Source organism: Aphis gossypii, chromosome 2 (genome assembly GCF_020184175.1).
Source record: "Aphis gossypii isolate Hap1 chromosome 2, ASM2018417v2, whole genome shotgun sequence".
In the NCBI taxonomy this organism is placed as follows: Eukaryota; Metazoa; Arthropoda; class Insecta; order Hemiptera; family Aphididae; genus Aphis; species Aphis gossypii.
Genome location: NC_065531.1, coordinates 39142248 through 39164278, shown reverse-complemented (window position 1 = coordinate 39164278; position 22031 = coordinate 39142248). Strand labels below are relative to the sequence as shown.

Genomic DNA, 22031 nt, shown 5'->3' with positions numbered 1-22031 from the left:
CTCCATTTTAAAAGAAGTTGACTTTTTGTCTAACACAAAATATTCTATTAAATGGTCAATGTATAAAATAAAATAAAATTTTGTTTTCTTAGACAATGACCATGTGGTTTAAGAATTTTTCAATTGTCAACTCATTGTTTGACATTTTAGTACATAAATTTTATTGTATTTTTAGTTCTTAACTATGGTGGATTTCCGTTATATTTTTGTTAGTTATACTATTATAAAATCAATGGTTATACGAAATAATAAGAATAAGAAAATAGAAAAAATATATAATTTTAATAATAAGTATGAACAAACATTTTTTAATTTTTAAAATAGGTAGATATTAATTATATTATAGAATGTTTTGTATTTTTGGACTTTTTGTCAGACATTAGAAAATAAATGTATTCGGACATTTTGTCTGATTATAAAAACGGAATCCGGACTATTTGTCCAACTTTTTTTAAAAAGAACATTTTGTCCCCAGATTTTTCGTTCGTGATTCAGGTACCTGCAGATAGTTGCCAGTAGTTGGTGCCAAATTAATTTCAATTGGTTAATTTGGTAGTTATTACATATTATAGATTATATGGTAAATGCCAAATGGTTAATATTACCAATATTGGTAAGTAATTTTCCATTGCCAATTTGGAAATACCGTTATCGTTATTAATTCTGTCATCAAACATTTAAAATATGAATAAAGAAATTTATTCTGTGGTTATAGGTTATACATCGAAAATATCCCTTACAATATAGGCTAGGTATATATTATTTTAAATTTAAATAGTTGCAGCAAAAAAAAAGTGAATTTTATTTGAATTATTATATGAATAATATCAAACGTCTTAAGTAAATGTTCAAGAATTAAGTACTTGAGTTAATATTAAATATTTATTAATTATTAATTAATAAGTAAGTAGATCAATGTTATTAGACAAAAATAAAAATCAATGTATTAACGATATAAAAGTAAGTTGGTACGATTGTCATTCTTATCAAGTTAGCTTCTTTCATTTTTTCATTACATGATAAAGTCACAACATAATAAAAAATATTTTACATTAATTTCCTAATTTTAGTTTTAATTTCTCTTTGAATTGTGGTTGTGTTTTAATTACGTTTAACTAATAACAATTAATACAGTGCACATACATACCTACATATAAATACGTTTATTTGTTTACAATGATTATTCAAGAACCTATCCAAGTAAGTACCTATATAGTTTTCGTGAACAAAACCTATGTCAACAATGATTATTGATGGTTTTGAAGTTTAAAATATGGATTTAACATATTTTCTTAAAAAAAAAAAATATCAAATAATTAGAACATGTATACTTTTTTTACTCAAAATTAAACAAATTTTTTTGTATTACATAACATACATAATACATTAAGTTACTATAAGTATAAAGTATTAAATAAAGTTAGTTTCAAAATAATTAGTTTTTATTCAAACGATTATAATAACATTTGAGTGGTTGTATAGTATACTAATAATTAAGAAAAAAAAATTTCACTGATGGATTTATTTCTCCAGTTTTATGGAAATTAAACTACAATTAAATGAACAATAGCTTATCTATATAGTAAAATATTATTTTTCATGAGTTATAAATCAAAAATAATCTGATTAGGCTCAATGTACCTATGTATCCTTAATTTTATATTTTATTCTTTGTAGTATAGAATGGTTTATTTTATTTATTTACATTAATGAAATTATTCTTTATTTAATTGAATTGAATGTATATGAGTTGTAAATATAAAGGAATTTTTATGTAAAATTATCGTTTCATTTTATTTTTAAAATGATTTATTTTATATTTCACATCATAATCAATAATCATCAATATTCATTGTCAACAAATGAAAAGTCACGGTTTTTAACATACTTATAATGTAAAAACATTTTATTTAATAAAGTATTAATATATTTATGATTTATGTAATTTAATATTCCACAGGCAGCAATTTGGCATTGTTTAAATCATTATGCTTATTCAGATGCAATATTCCTTGCAGAAAGATTATGTGCAGAATGTAAGTTTTTAAGTACTTTTATACAGCTTGGTACCCACCCACTAATTTTAATCATGAAGCAATTTCCTGAAAAAATATACTTTAAGATACCACTGGTAACATGGATTGTCCTCATAGTGTTAAAATATACCTTTGGACTTGAAAGTTTATATTTTATTTAATCATAATATCTTATTTAGATTTTTAATTTAAATGTATTTTTTAAATATTATTTTTAATCAATAATATTTTATTGTTTAAAGAATCTCTTAGTTAATATTTATTATGTCACCACGAAACTACTTTTTAATTAAACTTACTAATTAATATCTTAGTGATTCTAATAATGTATTCAAAAATTAATTTTTAGTTGATTCAGATGATAGCATCTATCTATTGGCTACCTGTTATTATCGATCGGGTAAACCATCTCAAGCATATACAATTCTGAGTGGAAAAAAAATTGTGTCAGAAAAATGCAAATTTTTATTAGCCCGTTGTTGTGTTGACCTTCACAAGTATGTTACATTTTTATTTAGTGAATGTTCAACTTATTATTAATATATAATTTATAAATATATTTTATTTTACTATAAAATATAGTTTTGTGCTTAATTATTAATTTGTTCTATCAACTTGTAGGTTGTCTGAAGCAGAAACTGTGTTAACTGGTAATGTAGGTGATTTAATATCATCTTCATCTTGTTCATCTTTTATTGAAACCATAATTTCTGATTATGGTGACAGTGCTGCATTTGCTTTGCAACTTATAAGTCACATTTGGTGGCGTTCTGAAAGATCACATTTAGCTGCTGAGGCTTGCCGGAAGGCTCTATATTTAAATCCTTTTTTGTGGCAATCATTCCAAGATCTATGTGATAGAGGTGTTAAACCTGATCCTGAACCCACTAAAATATTTAGGGTAAAATATCAAACATTTAAAAATTTATAAATTGTATTTTGATTTTTGTATTGTTATGTTTTAGGCGGACAACTTAGAGAACTTTAATAAATGCCTAGGTTCAAATTCTCATGTAAATTCAACACCTTTATCATCATATAATCTTTCATATGAATCAATAAATACCTTTAATAGGTAAGTTTATAATGATTTAACACCAAATGCCTTAACTAAATAGTATGCTTAAAATATTATTGAAATTTTTATTGCATCATTCATGAAATGCACCAAGCATTTGTTTAGGTCTAAAATAAGATTCTTCAAACACTGGAATATTTGATTTATCTGAAATATTACAAATAAAATATACAAAGTTTAGATGATAGCTTAACAGTGCTTATAAATTATCAAAATATGCCATACATTTAAAATTGTACTTGTAGTATGAATTTTTAATATATTTATTCATTTAGAATAAATTTTTATTAACACTAAAATAATTTCTTTTTTACTGTGTATTTTTTACTCTTAAATTATGTTGTGTAATTTTACTATTTTAAATGTCATGGATAGTAATAATGTGTTTTGTAACAATTTTATTATTTTAGTATTGATATTCAAAATATAATTATTACATTTAAATAAACTTGTAAAGCAAGACATTAAAAATTAAGATCCATATATATATATATATATATATATATATATGTTGTTTAAATCTTAATAATGTGTAATTTTGTATACATAGCCTTCTATAACATGGTTTAATTGCTGAAGTCATTATTACAGTAATACTATTAGTTTTGTAATTGTATGGTGTTTAGAGAATTATTTCTTAAGGCTTTGCAGAAGTTATGACAGCTAATGTGTTGAAATATTAATTATGTCACATTTATTTCTATAATTATTTATTGTTAAATTCTAGTAGTACTCCAGCTCAAAAAATGGTTAACATGTCTGTACCTAGTAGTAATAGTTCAATATCCAGTGGTATACAACCATTTACACCTGATATGAATAATGCTAAAGCAATATTTGTTCGACCATTGGGAAGAAAAGTAAAAGTGATTAATGAAAATGCTTACAGCCCACTGACACCAAGGTAAATTTAGCACATCCAATTTTTTTTTTTTTAATATTTTCATAACCAAGATGCATTTTCAGGTAAATTTTTTATTCGCAGAGTATACTAAGTACAATAGGCCTTAATTGATTGATTCATTTTCTTTATTTCATTATATAAATATTTTAATAGATGTTAATGTCATATTATATGAGCACTTCTGTATTAATTTAACATTCTTGAGTTGTGATTTCTTGTCTTGAATGTTAAATTAATTAGGTAATGATTTAGTTTAACAATAAAAATATATACTTATATATATATAGATATATATATATTATTGGCTTTTAATACTATCCTGTTAAACACTTCTTTTTATCTCTTTCCCTCTATCTTCAGCTACTTATTACATACCTTGTTTGTGTAAGGCGCTACTAATATAACTATTACCATAATGCCCATATTTTAGTTCATTTATGTATAGTGCACACTGCACACACCAGTCAATTTTATCAATATTATTGATATTAATTCAATAGTAATATAGCAGGGGGTCACCAAATGGCGGCCCGTGGATGAATTTTAACCGGCTCGCAGACAAGGAGAGAAAAAGCCAATAATTTAATATGTAACCTAACCTAATCGACATACTATAATAAATATTATGTACTTCAAATTTTTATGGCCCTCAAACATTTTCTGAATTCTTAATGTGGCCCACGGAAAGTATTAATTGGTGATCCCTGTAATATAGTATATATTTTATTCTATCCCATTATTGTTTATACTTCTAAATTATATTATGATTAATTTAGTTCGTACTCTATATGCATTTGGTTATAGTCTTATTTTAAATAGTTATAAGGGTTAATCATTAATTAAACAAATATTTGTTATTTTGAAAATAGTTTTGGAGTATTCCCCCTAGAAAATTCAGATAATTTGTCTGTTTGTTCATCCCAATCAATGGTTTTAGTTCCTTCAGCTACATTAAATGAAACTAATGATCACAAATTCATATCAAAAAGAGTAAGTATAGAATGTTTTTAATTTATTTTAAAATCTATTTAATTACCGGTGTTACTTACAACATGTTTTTAATGTTCAATTTATAGAGTTCTAAACCAGTTTTTAGTCAGTCAGGGAATACAAGTAATATTAACAATTTGGGCACACAACAAATAACTATGCCTTCAAGTCCAATGTCACATGTTGTAAGACGTAGTAGTCGAATAATCACCAATAATTGTTCAGTCAAGGTATTTTTTATCTTCTAATTAAAACGTATATTTCAAACTTAAATAAAATATTTTATGCAGGAAAATACTAAGAGCCCAAATAAAAAGTTTGCTAGCCCAAAATCGGCTACACGTAAAATAAAAAGTGGATTAATTCCCAAAAAAACAGTTTTTGCTGATATAACTGAAAGACACCCAAAAGAGCGTGGAGTAATGGAAGTAGAAACATTGACACTCGCTCAGCAAGCTCTTAATTTACAAAAAAAAACAACAGGTAACAAATATCATTTAAATCTATTTTTATTCTTTTAGATGTTATTAGTATTTAATAATTTAATTTTATATTTAATTTTTTAGAAGGACTTTTGTCATTACTTAGAGATATTGGAATAGCATATTTGCAACTATCAAAATTTAATTGTAAAAAGGCAATTCAATTATTTCAAAGTTTACCACCACGACAATATAAAACTGGTTTTGTATTGTCCATGATTGGAAAAGCATATTGTGAACAGTCTGATTATTTACAATCAATAAAGTATTTATTGAATAATTTTTATAAATTCCTATTATTAATTTGAGTTATTTTTCATAGATATTTTAGCGAAGTCAAAGAACATGAACCATACAGGGATACATTAATGGAACTTTATAGTACATCTTTATGGCATCAACAGAAAGAGGTTGCTTTATCTGCTTTAGCACAAGACATGACTGCTTTAGATAGAAATTCATCATCTACTTGGTGTGTTGTTGGTAATTGCTTTTCTTTGCAAAAAGAACACCAAACCGCAATAAAATATTTTCAAAGAGCAATACAAGTGAGTATTATTTTTGTAATAATGATTTGTTCTTTTTAACACTGAATAAATAGTATACTTACATTTTTAATATTTTATGTATAGGTGAATCCAGATTTCCCTTATGCATATGCACTTTTAGGTAATGAGTATTTAGTCACTGAAGAATTGGAAAAAGCCATTACTTGTTTCCAGAAAGCTGTCAAATTAGATCCCAGACATTACAAATCTTGGTAAAATAATATTTATATTTTAATTTTAGTCCTTTCCATATGTTTCTATATTTTTTAAATAGTAATTGAAATAGACAATAATTCAATGTTAAATGTTAAATACAACTTTAAGATATCAAGTATACTTTAATATGCATTACAAAATAAATATATGCAACATAAAAGTTTTATTTTCATATTTTATAGATTGTAAGACTAATTTTCATCCTACTGTGTATTTTTTATCATTAAATGAAAAAATATATATGCAAATGCATGAAAATCCGTGCTGGGATTTTAATGGCTTAAAAACTATTAATACTTAATTAAAAAAGACAAAAATACACATAAACACACGATTTAGTTGTTTACCTTAAAAATGATTAAATTTATTGAAATATATATATTACAAGTGTATTTTTGTTTTTTTAATCAAGTATAAATAGTGTAAGTATACATTAAAAAAAAAAGGTGTACAGAAAGCTAGATCTCATCAACTTTTATTTAGTTTAATCTGAAAAAAAATTATTTAATTACTTTTAATAGGTTTGGATTATGTTGGTTTGTAAAATATTTAGAATGGTTTTAACTTATCTATATCATGAATCTATCCACATAGTTTTACAATATGCTGATAATTATAATATGAATTTATTTTAGGTATGGAATTGGTGCTATTTATCAAAAACAAGAACGGTATGAATTAGCTGAAATGCATTACAAACGAGCTCTTAGAATAAATCATAGTAGTGCTTTAATCATGTGTCATATTGCCGTTGTAAGTATAATAAATTCCTATGACCTAAATTAAAATTTTCTTAATTGTCATTATATTTTATATTGTAAGTTAAATATTTCAAAAAATTTTATTATATTATAATATGTTTTAACAGGTACAAAATAGTATGGATAAACCTGACCAAGCTTTACATACCTTACATATAGCTTTAACATTAGAACCTAAACATCCAATGTGTAAATATCAACGAGCACAAATTTACTCTAAACTCGGTAAATTACCTGAAGCACTGTATGAGTTAGAAGAATTGAAAGAAATTGTGCCAAAGGAATCTCTAGTCTACTTTTTAACTGGAAAAGTATAATGCACTAATATTGATTTCTTCTAGATTTTAATTAAATTTGTATTTAGGTTCATAAAAAACTAGGCAACATACACTTGGCATTAATGAACTTTAATAGAGCAACTGACTTAGATCCAAAAGGGGCCAGTAATCAAATTAAAGAAGCAATAGATCCGACAAATAATCAATCACCATTGGATGATTCAGGTTAGTACATTTCTAAAATGCATGGTAAATATTATATTTTTTGTTTAAATTTATCGTAAAATAATGTTTATTGAAGCTATGTGTTATGTTTATGGTTATTGTAATTATGATCATCTATTTATCATATCAAATCTATTATGCAACAATACTTTCATGTAATTTTGTAGTTAACTGTTAATTAATAATTAACTTATCTAAATCTTGTTTGTCAGTTTTTGGAAGCCAGTGAAGTGAGAAAATATGATTTTTTAAATATAAATTAAGGTCTTTGTATACTATCAGTATTTTATTTTTATGCTTTAACATAAAATGAGTCATTTAATTTTAATCCAAAAATTGAGTTTATAGGTATTTAAATAAGTGATCACAAACTGCTTAACTACTTAAAATGATGCAAGTATTATGGTTAATAAGTGAGAGAAAATGTAATTATAAAGACTCATAAATAGTGTTAAACTGTCTAGTATATAAAATTTAATAAAAAGAAAAAAATTTATTAGTTATATTTTAGGTAAATAAAATAAATATACGTACTCTAAGCTAAGAACATAGTTGTTGAGTAGTGTATTCAGGAGAGGTTAGAGGGTTATGATCTCCCCTCTACCCGAAAATTGTTAAATAATAAAAAAAATTATCATTAATAAATCATTTTCAGGTAAAATTTGTACTCATAGCCCATTTAGATTATGTTGAATGATCGATCGATACAGTGTCCAATGTTCACCTCTATATTAAAAAATATGATTATTAGATAGGTAATAGATTTTTAAACTAACGGTAGACGGCCGATTAATCCATAAGGATATAGTTATGCTACATGGTAGACGTTTAAATCATTGACCCGATGAGAAGGATGCATAAGTATTATTTGACCCTAACCCATAGTGTAATTAGAGTTGAAATTCAAAGAGAGTTACCAGCCCTCCTAATAAAACAATTAACTTTTTATTTATTTTTTTTTTCAAATTTGTTTTATCGAAATGACCATCAGGGTCTTTATTGAAGTCTTTTCGCTTGGGAGGGATAGAGTGCAGTGTGTAGCACTTGTACCACCTTCTCTAAAAAGATAATTTTCACGTGTGTGTGTGTGTGGACTTCATTCTCAGTGGAGTGGGTTAGGTAGGGCAGTGTAGGCAACCAGAATGACGACAGGGAAGAGACTACAGAAAGTTCTGCTGAATATTTTTTTTTTTATGCATTGAGCTAGGTTTGAACTGGTGACTGCGTGCGGCATGTCAACTTGTATGACCGCACTTCCCCTTAAACTATTAAGTTGCAATAATCTATTAGAGCCATCCAACTACTTCCCCACAAGCACTATCACAACACATTTTAGATTCTCAGTTTCAGTCAAAAAATCATTATCAGTTATTATTCCATCAATATATTTTTAACAAAAACAACATGTTATCTATAATTTTATTTAAAAACAATGTGAGTATTTGTAATATTTATTATTTTTTTTTCAAGTAACAAAGTAATACAATTTAAAAAGTATTAACTAAAATTAATAAGGGATTTTTAGGGTATTAAATTGTTATCAGAGGGCTAAGTCCCCCATAGTTGTGTTAATGATAATATTTCTTAACTTTAACACAGTATAGGTTGTGTAAAGTAAGATGGTATTAGTTAATTCGTGTATCTAAGATTTATCTAAAGCATCCTGGATGTTTTGATATAGGTTAGGACTGTTATAGAAGCATTCAAGATTAAAGATGTAAAAAAAGATTATTATATTTTAATTAATTATAACTGTTTTATTATTGTTAGTTATATTTATATTATTACAGAGGAATTTTGAAAAGAGTTGTTTTTTACTGGAGTTTAGAATATTTTTTATTATAACTAATATTGTTGGTTGGAGTTTATGACATACATAAAACATTATTATTTACAGTTTATTTAAAGTCTATTATAAAATTAGATAATAGCTTGCATATAAGGAAGTAATTTAACATGTCAATAAATAAAATCAAGCTGTATTATTGTGTTGTAGAAGTTTTAATGTTGATCTGTTGCTTAACTAATCTGATTTTTAAATTTTCAAAAATGTACAAAAAAATACAAAATTGTCTGAATTGTATTGATTTGCTGATAAATTTGATATGGCAAATTGAGATAAATAGTAAATTAAGTTTAATAGTCTAAAGATATAAATCTTAACTTACCTAAAGCAATTTATTAAATAAAATTGAAATTCCAAACTATGAAAATATTACATTGGAATATGATATAAATATTATTATTAATAATAAATGTATACTTTTTTTATTTTTTAGATGACCCTTGATGCAGTAACTTAATTGTTTGTTTATGTATTTATTTATTTTATAACATTATAATTTATATTATCTTCTTAACTAATATTTTTAAATTGTTTATTGCCTTAAAATTTATTTTTAATGGTTATTACAAAAAGAAAAATAATAATAATTAAAATAATAATATAAAAGACTGTTGAGATGCATCATTAAAACAAAAACTGTTTTTTGGTTAAAAATTACAAATAGAGTATCTTGTAGAACCAAAGTCATTTTTAACAATTCCTATTTTAATTTGTTTATTTTTTTTTTTTAATTCGTTTTTTATTCAGTTAATAAGTTTTGTGGCTTGTATTAAAGTTCCTGATTTTTAGAGCTCATTTTTATTATTAAAAATATAATATTATTGTGTATAATACTTATTAATCTAAATTTACTTGGTATATTTTATCATCAGTATCTGATTGTTTTGTACACCATGAAATGTAAATTTACATTTTGTAAGGAACTTCTAATATAAATTGATTATTTTTTATTATTATTATTATTATTATACACATTTCAAAGTTCATATGACCATTACAATTATTAGTTTAATTCATATTGTTACTGTTTTTATTGAAATATTTAATTTTAAATTGTTTGTATAACCAGTTATTTTCTGTATAATTAAATATCAATTGTTTATCAATATTTTTTTAAATGATCTAGCTCTAAAAATCTAAGCCACAAAATGAATATAAAATTTTATTTGACTAACATTGATCAATATATAGTTTTTAATGATGTGCATTACTGTAATAGTGTGATAATTTCTTTCATAATATTCAATTCATAACTATTTTACTTAAGAAATAATTTTAAAGTGTATTAAACAATAGTTGATATGCAAGAGATACCACAACCCCAATTTTGTGAGATTTCTATGCATCTAAACAAAAAATATTTTAATGTCTTTTCATCACTGTGTATGAAACGTATCAATGTAGTTATATTTAATATTTATTGATGTTTTAGTCAAATATAATTTTATAATTAATTTTATCAATAATTTTGTAACTAAAATCATTATATTCTTCGTTAATGTTTATAATAATTCAGTTAAATATTTTAACACTAAATATAAAATGTATATTTTATTTCATTTAAAGAAAAATTCAGAAAATATTTAATATAAAGTTGAACTAAATTTACTTTTACTATTTAAATCAAATTATTACTAAATTACAACTTAATATTACACGATGCATTGGTTATCTATAGATTGATTTGGAACTTGTAATTAATTATAATTAAATTAAATTGTGATTGTGATTAAATACTTAATTTAAGTTAATTTTATACCTGTATTAATTAATAAATATTTATTGTACAGACATAACTGATAATGTTGTTTTACTCTTAGATAATTAGATGTTTAATTTAGAAAACTTGATGATGGAAACAACAAGTGAACAACAGTGATTTATTTTAAGGAAAAAAAATGTTCTTTATTGATAAAAAATTAATTATTACATTACTCATTGATATAATACATTTATTTTAAGAAAATAAAATATGACAGCACTTATCAAGGAATATAAACTCTGATATTAAAATCACTTATTGTCTACTAATGTACAAGACAACTATGTAATTATTTTAAATCATTCTATTGTTTATATTTTTTGTTAAATCAAGAAGCCCTAGTACTATAATAGAACTCTAAAAGCGTTTAAAATACATATAACTTACATTTTAATAATGAATTATTCTATTTTATTATTCTCTAATTTAAATACATTGTATGCTATGCTATATATCTAATTAATATATGCATATAACAAAGTAATTTCAATAAGTCAGAGATGAAGAGATTTTTATAGACAGGATATTTTTAAATTGAAGCAAATCATATACTTGTGATTTTCACCTTTGGATTATGGTATTCACTGTATGTTATGACAGTGAAATATAACATAAAGATAATATGGTACCTAAAACTAATTGAAAATTAATTTTTGGTAAATATTTATTAGGTAGTTACTCAATTTCTTTCACATTTATAAAACTATGACTTAGTGTTTTGTTTTTACAGTTGAAATAAAAACTGCTTTATTTAATTTAATAATGGTAGTTATTTCTGTTTACAGAATAGTTATTTTCAATTAAAAATGTATTTCATTATTGAAAATAAGTTATTTTGAAAACTGTGAATTTAGGTTAGAAAATGTAATACATTTATACATCTTATATTAATATCAACATTATTTTAATCATTTAAATACTTGGAAAAACACATAGCTAAAGATAGTGGCTGGGCAATAAAATTGTAATCTATTCAATTGCATTTATATTTTATGGATAGAAAATAACATGTATTTATAAAAATGAATAAATATAAAACCACCTCTTTTGTATACTATTTAATTTGAGGCATCGAAGGGTAAATCCATTAATATTACTGGTCTATAGTTTCTAATTTTTATAACTGGTTCCTAGTTTGTAATAAACGTAGAAACAAACATTAATTATTTTATACACCAATAATCTAATATTATTTTATATGTATGTAATAAAATTGTTTTTAATTAATACAATTTTCTATATAAACATGAATAATTATCTGTTATATTATAACTTATAAGTACCAAAAAGTATGAACTGAACTATTTAATCTTGTATAATCAACCATATTTTTGGTTATTGTTTTAAATAATTTAGTGCTCTGTAGATGGAAGTTTGTTCATTATTTTAATGCTCATAATTTACCATGTTAAATTGAATGGCATCCTTAGATTTAAGTTTAACATTTTGAAGTATAAAACCTATAATAAATATGACATATGATAAATTAGTTATAACCTATAGGTTTTGTACAATTAATAATACAATTTATGTATAAATATGTTGATATGTATATATACAATAATATATAATTATACTTCAAATTACTTGTTCGGTTTTATTGAAGTAATAACTATTGAATGGAATTCCATTAATTTGTGAACTGGTTGGTCCTTGTTTGATTCCAAGTATAGTAATATTTTGTAATACAAATTTATCATTGATATAACCATTCATCTCTACTACACTGGAAAATGTAGTGTTCTCAAGCTTAAATTGTACTTTGTTGTATAATTTATTATTCCAGGCATCTACAAAGTAACAGGTTATCATTATGTAGTTAAAATAATATCATAAGACTTGTATCAGAGACCATAAAAATCCACGCAATCTTACCTAAAGACTCTCCATCATCAAAAAATAAAAAACCAGTTGCTTGATTGTTTTTAGTTGCTACTATGAGTTCAAAGTGATTTTGACGACTAAACCAAGTTACGTAGCACATTCATAATTTAAAGAACAAGTAAAATACAATAGTAAAAACAAATAATGATTAGAAAATAAATAAATAGGTGTTATATACCTTAATGTTGTAGTTACAGCGGGAATTTGTGTGGGTAAAATATAACCTCCTCGTACCAGTAAGGGTATAGTGTGGGCAGGAGCTGTTATGAAAAAATAACTTCCCTTGCTCAATATCGCAGTTTTATTATAAAAATCATACCACATATCTTTTGGAAGATATACATACACTTGATTATTCTTCTAGATGTAATTATTTTAATTATTTTTTTAAATTTATACTTGTTACATACATTAAGTATTAATAGAAAATATTAATTATTTACTAACTTCTTTTAAAACTGGTAAGATCAGTAAAGCTGCACCCCATAGGAATTGTGTATCTATGGCATATGTATTGTCATCAGATGGATACCTATGTATGTGTTAAAAATCATTATAAATCTTGCATGATTTTAATTATTGTTTGCAATTACTCAAAAAACAAAGGTCGAACAACAGTTTCTCCGTTAATATGAGCTTTCCAAAACAATGAGTATAAATATGGCAATAAATAATATCTAGTTATCAATGATTGTTTTGCAGATAATATAACATGCAATCCTAAAGCTGCTGGATCTTGATCCTAAAAATAGTTACCTAAGTATAATATGTAGGTATAGGGGTATCGGTGTAAATTAGGTACATTATATACTTATATGTAGTGTATAGATATAGTATATTACTTTCATGTATTGGCCATTATGATTTCTAGAAAATGGATAGAAGGCCCCCAATTGAATCCACCTTGAGCACAACTCAACAGTAGTATCGTGGTGAAAACCACATATATCTGCACCGACTAGGGGAATGCCAAATAAATTAAAATTTATTATATCTGAAATAAGAAATAAGTTTGTAGTTTTTGATTTATACTCAATAAATAAAGATATAATAAATAAATCTATAAATCTACTTAATTAAACACCCTTTTTTCAAAATTGTTTTCTTCAAGTACCTATTTGTTTTTGTGTGTTTAAATTATAAATAGCTAAATTCACTGAATTTGGAAATGACATATCTTAGCACAATGGGAGGCATTGCTAACGAGAAACCATAGAGATAAAAATAAATAACATAAAAGGTAAGTGTGTTACTGAATTTGTATTACCTACCATGAAGGATTTCTAAATGAGTCCTCATAAATACTTTTGACATTTAACTTTTGTAAAAACCAGGGCCTTTATTTGTAAAAAATTTTTTACTTATTAAAAAATTGTGATACCTGTTATGGACTGTTTCATATCATCCCATGAAGAGTTTATGTCTCCAGTCCAGTGACCAGCATAATGTCCAAAACCAGGATAAGAAGATCGAGAAATTATGAAAGGTCTAGTATTTTTTACTTCTGACAACGCACTAATAAAAGAATAAAGTTAAAAACTAATAAATAATAATGCATAATTGTATAATAGGGCAGTTAGTAACTAGACCATATTTTATTACCTGTAGAGTAAGCCACAAATATTAACATAAACTATAACATTTATTAATTTTAGTGCCTATATGATTTTATTTTAATTTTTTTTAATTTTGTGATTCAGATTTCACAAAATCAAAACTGGTTTTGTCCCCTTTGAATTTTTTACTATTCTTTCGAATTAAAATTTATTTTATAGCTTTTAATGCACTTTCATTTGTTTAAAATAATAACCCAATTACCATTTACTCCATTGAAAAAATATTTACTGGGGTTCAATTTTGGTATGCCCGTATAGTATAATTGATTACATACAAATACAGTAAGTATGTAATTAGGTAAATAATGTAATCAAAAAATCTTCACGATTAAATATATATAACTTAACCTTTACTGACATACATAAAAAAATATATTATTATTTTTAATTCTCAAACAATAAGTTTATTAGTGTTAAAAATTTAAAATGATAAAATTGATTTAAACTATTCAAAATTTATAAAACACAAATAATAATAATAGCATGGTAATGGTAATATGAGTATCGTTTTTCATTTCATTTTTTTGTTTAACTAGGCGCTTGAAAAAAAACCTATAATATAAGCTTTGCAATACCTACCAAATAGATATAACCAAAGTTTTAAGTTACCTATATTAAAAGACTTTTCAACTAAACTACAATTAAAATAAATCAAATCATTACTTGTGAGTGGATATAGTTTCAACAAGTCCGTATAAATTATGCAAATCATAATGAATACCAGCAAACTGACTTGCAGACATACAAATAGTTTTGTAGTTCAATTGGCCACCAACTATACCAGGAATATATGGAGGGAATTCCCAGTGATCAGATTTAAAAGATGAACATCCATTAAAATCGCCATTGACAAAATTAGCCGGTTCATTCATATCCTTAAAATAAAATGCATCAGGTAAAAATTATTTTAGTTTTAGTTTTCAAACTTACCAACCATAACCCATCAAATTTTACAATATTGTGAAAATTTAAAATCTGGTTTTTCCAGTATTGAGTTGTTTTTGGGTGGGTAAAATCAGGAAATACTGTTCCAATTTTATTCCAAACCTTTAAACATAAAATGTAGATGCCAATAACCTATTTATATTAGAAAAACTGGCTAATGCATGTTAGTGTCTTCAAAGAGACAAAGACTGTAGACTGTAGTCAGACCATTAAAGCATATAACTTATTACTTAAGTGTCTTATTTATTAAACAGAATATATGCTTGCTAAATTATCTTAATAGATGATAAAATGGAATACATCCACAATATCATTTAAAAAATGTATTCAAATGAATTATGTAAAAAGAAAATTCTTACTTTTCCTTCAAATGGTTGACCAGCAGAATTTTTTATAAAAATATTGTCGTTAAGACCATCCTTTAAAGGAACATAAATTGTTCCATTTGATTGTTGTAATTTGATACCTGGATCTAAAATAACTACATGGTGCATTCCATTCTAATAAGAATTTAATACAAATATAAATCAATTTTGTAATCTTAATTACCTATTCAGAACTGTATTAACTAGGCATATTTTCCAGTTTTTAAATTAATTTTAAAAAATCAAAAGCCAGAATCTAATGTAAACCTAATTTTTCTATTAACGTTTTATCTGTAAATAGTTTATTAATCTTGTTCCTTTTATATATTAGTTTAAAAACAAAATAAATAAATTAAATATGTATTCTACCTTGTGTAAATTATTCACATATTCTGGTAGTTGCCTAAAATTGTTGGAAAGTGTGAAGTCATCTTTATTATCCATATAATCAATGTCATTCCAGTGAGTATCCTGAAATGATTTATGAGTTCAAGTACTGACGTACTATGGTAACTATACTCTGTAGTAGATATTATAAGTATACTAGATTAATTGCAATATTTATAACTAGATAATATATGCTAGATAAGTAGATAATATAGTAGATACTGTGTAAAAAAAGGTACCTATACACAAAGAGAATGTTACACCCCCATGTGTTGCACCTATCAGCTTTATTGACATACAACATAGGTACCAAATTTTTACTAGTCTAAAGGAATCAATTTTGAGTTATTAATTTCAATATAAAAGTGATTAGTCAATTTTGTATCATAAAATATAGGTACCTACAGGTAAGAATATATCATCTTAGGCATCTCAAATAATTTTATTTATAATACTATTTTAGAATGCTTATATAAGTTACCTATAATATTATTTTTTATTTAATGAAAAATGTACAATTTATATTAATTTAACACAACAAGTAAATAAGATGGTAATACAATAATCAATATAAAAATGAAAAATAATGTCTGAACACATAGGTACCTAATGAGCCACTTAGTGTTTAGCGATGAAACCTTCAATAGGTAACTTTCTTTAAAATGTAAATATTAATAAAATCTTACTATAATAATACCTAGCTACATAAATAATATTCTTACCTATAAAATGTATAATAAGCCAATTTATTTTAACATCAAAATCAACTAGGTATATAAAATGAATTTGTCTAAACTACAATTGTCTACCTATGTTGTATGTCAGTAAGAAAGATACAAGTTGTATAAATTGTGCTTATGTACAAGAGTTGTCTTAGACAATAAAATATGATTGCATGCCTTATTAGAACATGCAATAATTTTCTATTAAACATAATCATTATACCCAAGGAATACCAGCTTCTATGGTTCTATTATAAACTTGAACGAGATTTTCAAAAGTCTGCCCATATCTAATAAAAAGGAAAAAATTATTTTAATATTTTATTATTAAATTCTAACTCAAGATTATTTAAAATCATATTTACCGGCTCATATGGAAACCTAAAGACCAATAAGGTGGTAGAAATGGTCTGCCAATAATTTCAGTGTACTGAGTAATAACATCTGAAGGTGTTGGTCCAGAAAAAAAAAAAAAATCTAAAATTCCGCCAATTACACGGTATGTAATTGCAGGTGCAGGCTGTAATATAATATCTGCGAGGGGTAATAGGTATAAATATGATTAAAATGTATTGTATAAGAAATAATTTATGATGCATTAATGCATAAATGTATAATTAATGTATACTTTAAGTATTTATATACCATACCTATGCCTTACATTATTGTATTTATGCATTATTATAATATCAGTAGATATTCAATGGCGTGCGGTCGGGCCGAGCTGCTAGGTGAGCATGCTGTGCCAAAAAGGAAGAAATATAAATATATTTATTATGTTAAATTACGTCTTACATATTAAAATTAAAACTATTAATTCTTATTTGAGTATTCTGGTATTCAACTTATCAGGTCTCTTCAAAAAAATGAAATGATTTTTTTCGAATAAGCAATTTCTTTACAAATGCGTTCGTATCTGTATTCTATGCGTTCGTATGTATTTCAGATTGTCCAACCCATGTCGTTATTAGACTGAAATTTTTATCGATAAAATACCTATTTTTAAGTTTTAACTTGAAATTTTATTTTAGCGCTTACTCAATATAAATTGAATTTTACCGCACGCCATTGTATTATAATATATATAGTTATTATAATATTGTCGTTACTCGTTACATACCCATAGCATTGCTATTAAATAAAAATACTCCATGACTATTTCCAGATTTTTCCATTAATAAATAAAACGGATGTGAGCCATAGTCATTTATCTAAAATAATAAGTAAGAGTATTAAGGTAATAAAGTATTAAATTATTTAAACTTGTGTATAAATTCTAAAAAATAATAAAAAAAAAAATTAAAAAAAAAAAAAAAAATTATTATTTATTATGGCAAATACTTTGAACGGTAAATCAGTAATTTTATTGAAAATTTAATACAATTTTAAGATAAAAATGATGTAAAATGTATTCAATTCTTTCATTCATTTTTTATAAATACAATTTAAAAGTATCTATTAATTTTATATTTATAACGTTTTATATATTAAGTTACATAGATATATACAAATTACGGTAAAAAAATGTAACGTAAATCCGATTTTGATTTAATTGATACAAAATTATATTAAAAATAATAATAAAGTAATCATGATTTATGTAGACATGTAGTTATGAGTTAATAGTTATGACTAGGTAGGTACTAATTTGTAATTATAATATTAAGTACCTACAGGCTACAATCAGGGGCGTATGGCGTATCTAGAAATATTAAATGGAAGAGTTAATTTGTATTTACCTACAGAAAGACAAACTCACAAAACATATATGATAAAATTTTAGTAAATTGTAATTTATTTTCAAATGATAAAATATGAAAAATTCATCAGTTCATTAGCCTTTTGACCAATCTACAATTTTCTAAATTTTCATTTGCCTTTGATTTTGTTGAGAATATATAAGTATAAGTGGTGTATAATACGTTCAAAAGGGGATGATAAATCCCTTTGTCAACCTTTCCGAGACTGTCTACAATTGATATTAACTACAATAATAAATAATATAGTATTTGAGGAGTATTGAATATTAGTGTTTAAGCCGTTTAAGGTTATAGATTACATATTTTATCAATTAATTATTATTTATATGTTTCAATTGCAGTGCTCGTCGCTCGAATTGTTTAATAGGTAGGTATATACTTGCATATTTTTTAAAAAAATGCTACTAAATTTCTTACTATAGCTTATAGAAAAAGTAAAAATAATTAAAACCTAACCTAACCTCTAGCATCTAGAAGGTATCTAGGTACAATAATTATAATAACTTGTAAATAGTTACGCTTACATCAGGTTTTGGAGTACTGTCATGATTAAACATTGTATATGTTTTCCAATTTGAATCTAAGACTAAATTAGTTCTATGCTCTCCCAGTCCATAAATATACTTTGAGGGTAGTAAAGCCGACAATTGAATAAATTGATCAGAAAATATAAAACCTCCAATATTTCGACTATCAAACCTGGAATTTTAAAATATATTTTTTCAGTAAGAAATTAATTAAAATCATCTTAACTAATTAAAAAATACATTTACAATAGGTGTGTATTAATTGTAAGTAGGTAGGTTTTATTATTATTTGTTGTACCTCTTGTAATATATAATATTATAATATAATATTATGGAAGATACTTACAAAACTGTATCATCCACCTTACGAATAACTGCAAATCCAACTCCGTTCTTAGCAAGTCGTACAATCAAATCAGATTCTATAGAACTATCATTTTTTTTAAATGATTTTTCTTTAAACTCGTTAATTTTTGGAAAAGGTGGCTTATAACGTATTTGAATTGCATCATCAATCTAAGATAGTGAATTTTTTAAAATTTTAGAAATTAACAATCTACGGTAGATTATATAATTATACATAATTACTATTTAGATATAAATACCTAAAATACCTATAATATATGTATAAAGCCATATTATGTACTTTATACTAAATAATTATTTTATCAAACATTCATTATTTCAAAATTTTATTAGTGTTTGAAATTATTTTTTTTACATAATTTTTAGTCGAAACAAAACAATACATTTTAAAATATTGTTTATCGCATTTTACGTATTTGAATGAAAACATACATATATTTTTAATTTTATATACCGAAATAAAAAAAAAATCGGAGTATTTCGATACATAAAAATCAAAATGTGGACGAGAAGTTTTTGAACTAAATAATAACATTTTAAAAGTTTAAAGTTCTTGTGAGCAAAGTGGGATGGGTTCAGAGATAACCCGCTAAATGTTGTCCACTATTCTATTCAATAAAACTTTAAATATTTATAACTCATAAATAAATCGTCAGATTTTCGTTTTATGTATCAAAATACTTTGAAAAATATTCTGCTTTAGAATATGCAATTAAAAATGTATGGTGCAAAAGACTTATAGTTAATAGATAATATATAAGCGCTTAATGTCGACTTGAATGTTACTAACAGCTGGTTAAATAAGGTGTGGTCAAAATTGAATGAAAAGTACCTACACTTTATTTAATGCTGATGAAATCGGTATTTTTTACAAAATAACCCCAGATAAAATAATAAAATTCCAAGGGGTAAAATGCATGGAAAGTAAACTTCCTAAAGAACATATATTGTTCGCGTTATTAGCGGACAATATGAGTGGCACTGAAAAAAAAAAAGATTATGGTAATAGGAAAATCAAAAAACCTCCGATGTTTAAATGTTTTAGAAATATTAAACGGTTTCCAGTTACTTATAAAGCAAATAAATCAGTGTGAATGACATCAAAACTTTCTGAAGAAAAAATAAGAAAATGGGATGCAGAATTAAAGGGGCGATAAAGTGGTAGTGGTTTGGCCAATGCTGAAGAAGAAATAGATCAATTTGAGAGAGAAGATGGTATATCACTGAACGAGTGGATTATTCAGTTCAAATAGTTCAATACTCCGCATACTTGACTCCTGAGAATCTACAAAACAATGTAGCAATAGACGAGAACCTAGTTACAACAGTACCTATTATTAACTGATGAAGAGGAAGAATAATTTGACTAAGTCATAATGACAAATATTTAACTAACACTTGATGCAACTAAATTATTAGAAAAATTCTTATTGTTTCATGATGATGATCCAAATATTTATCCTGAAACATGGGACATATTCATAGGAGAATACAAAAAGAAATATTTTATAAATAATTAAAATTTTGATTTTTTAAACTTTCTCTATTATAAAAACTTTCTATAATGAAAGAATTCTTTATAAAAAGTTTTTACTGTATGTCAGTTTTATTTAAATTATTATTTTTTTATTACTATAAGAAATAATCATAAGTACCGTAATTCTTAATCTTTGTGATGTTTCAAAAATAACTTCCAAACGCAAGATTTGTATATTTTTTTTATAGTTAGACTCCACTGATAAATTATAAAATGCTACTACTCCAGTACTTGTCTTGGATATATTAATTGTATTATAATTATTGTAACATTCTGGATAGTAACACCATGGCCATTGAGTAAAAGATTGGTTAGCCGGTGTCCAGGAACAATTAAGTTGTTTACAGATTATTTCATCTGACTTTCCTTTGGGTATACAATCAAACTTTAGTTCATTTGGTATTGAGCGACAGTTATATGTATTTAATAAGAAAAAAAATTGTATAAATAATAATATGAAGATATTGATATTGAAATGTGTTAAGTGCATATTGAACAAAGGAACTACACCAATTAGCAATAAATTTTATAAGAACAAAATTAAATAAATATTAAAGACTGTTTAATACTTATACAAAAAAAACTTATAAAAAAAAAAGGAATTTAATTAATCACAAAACACTGCAATTCAGTTACACTATTTATCAACATTTAAACATTTTATTTTCTACTTCCATATGTATTGTAATGAGCATAACAATAATGTTAGTACTTCGTATAATAGTATAAATTGATAGAAAAATATAGAAAGTGCATAATTAGATAAAAACAAAGTACAAAGGGCATAATTTATATC

General features: G+C 24.6%; 2 protein-coding genes across 6 annotated transcripts; one reads left to right on the top strand and one right to left on the bottom strand.

The window, feature by feature from the left end:
• Positions 1-1018: 1018 nt before the first annotated feature.
• LOC114131305 (cell division cycle protein 27 homolog) lies at positions 1019-13765 on the top strand. 3 transcript variants are annotated; one of them, XM_050199843.1, is made up of 16 exons: positions 1019-1200; positions 1961-2036; positions 2386-2533; positions 2658-2937; positions 3002-3111; positions 3845-4018; positions 4888-5008; positions 5095-5238; positions 5299-5491; positions 5575-5755; positions 5813-6038; positions 6123-6250; positions 6890-7007; positions 7123-7326; positions 7380-7518; positions 13713-13765. In XM_050199843.1, exons 1-16 carry the CDS (start codon positions 1177-1179, stop codon positions 13748-13750), a joined length of 2304 nt encoding a protein of 767 aa, XP_050055800.1. In that variant the 5' UTR covers positions 1019-1176; the 3' UTR covers positions 13751-13765. The 3 variants fall into 3 exon arrangements, with proteins under 3 accessions (XP_050055800.1, XP_050055799.1, XP_027852290.2); XM_050199842.1 differs by having other exon boundaries at positions 1020-1200; positions 3842-4018; XM_027996489.2 differs by lacking the exon at positions 13713-13765 and adding an exon at positions 9798-10138 and having other exon boundaries at positions 1020-1200; positions 3842-4018.
• Positions 12392-21924, bottom strand: LOC114131304 (lysosomal alpha-glucosidase-like). Of its 3 annotated transcripts, none has more exons than XM_027996487.2 (18): positions 21354-21924; positions 19679-19848; positions 19330-19504; positions 18166-18256; positions 17411-17579; positions 17269-17335; positions 16306-16407; positions 15931-16071; positions 15557-15673; positions 15290-15501; positions 14392-14525; positions 13853-14004; positions 13604-13752; positions 13458-13542; positions 13189-13370; positions 13002-13087; positions 12714-12916; positions 12392-12586 (listed from the first exon to the last, which is right to left on the bottom strand). In XM_027996487.2, the coding sequence occupies exons 1-18, from the start codon at positions 21723-21725 to the stop codon at positions 12527-12529; spliced, it is 2667 nt and encodes an 888-aa protein (XP_027852288.2). In that variant the 5' UTR covers positions 21726-21924; the 3' UTR covers positions 12392-12526. The 3 variants fall into 3 exon arrangements, with proteins under 3 accessions (XP_027852288.2, XP_027852289.2, XP_050055798.1); XM_027996488.2 differs by having other exon boundaries at positions 13189-13367; XM_050199841.1 differs by lacking the exon at positions 15931-16071.
• Between the last annotated feature and the right edge of the window lie 107 nt (positions 21925-22031).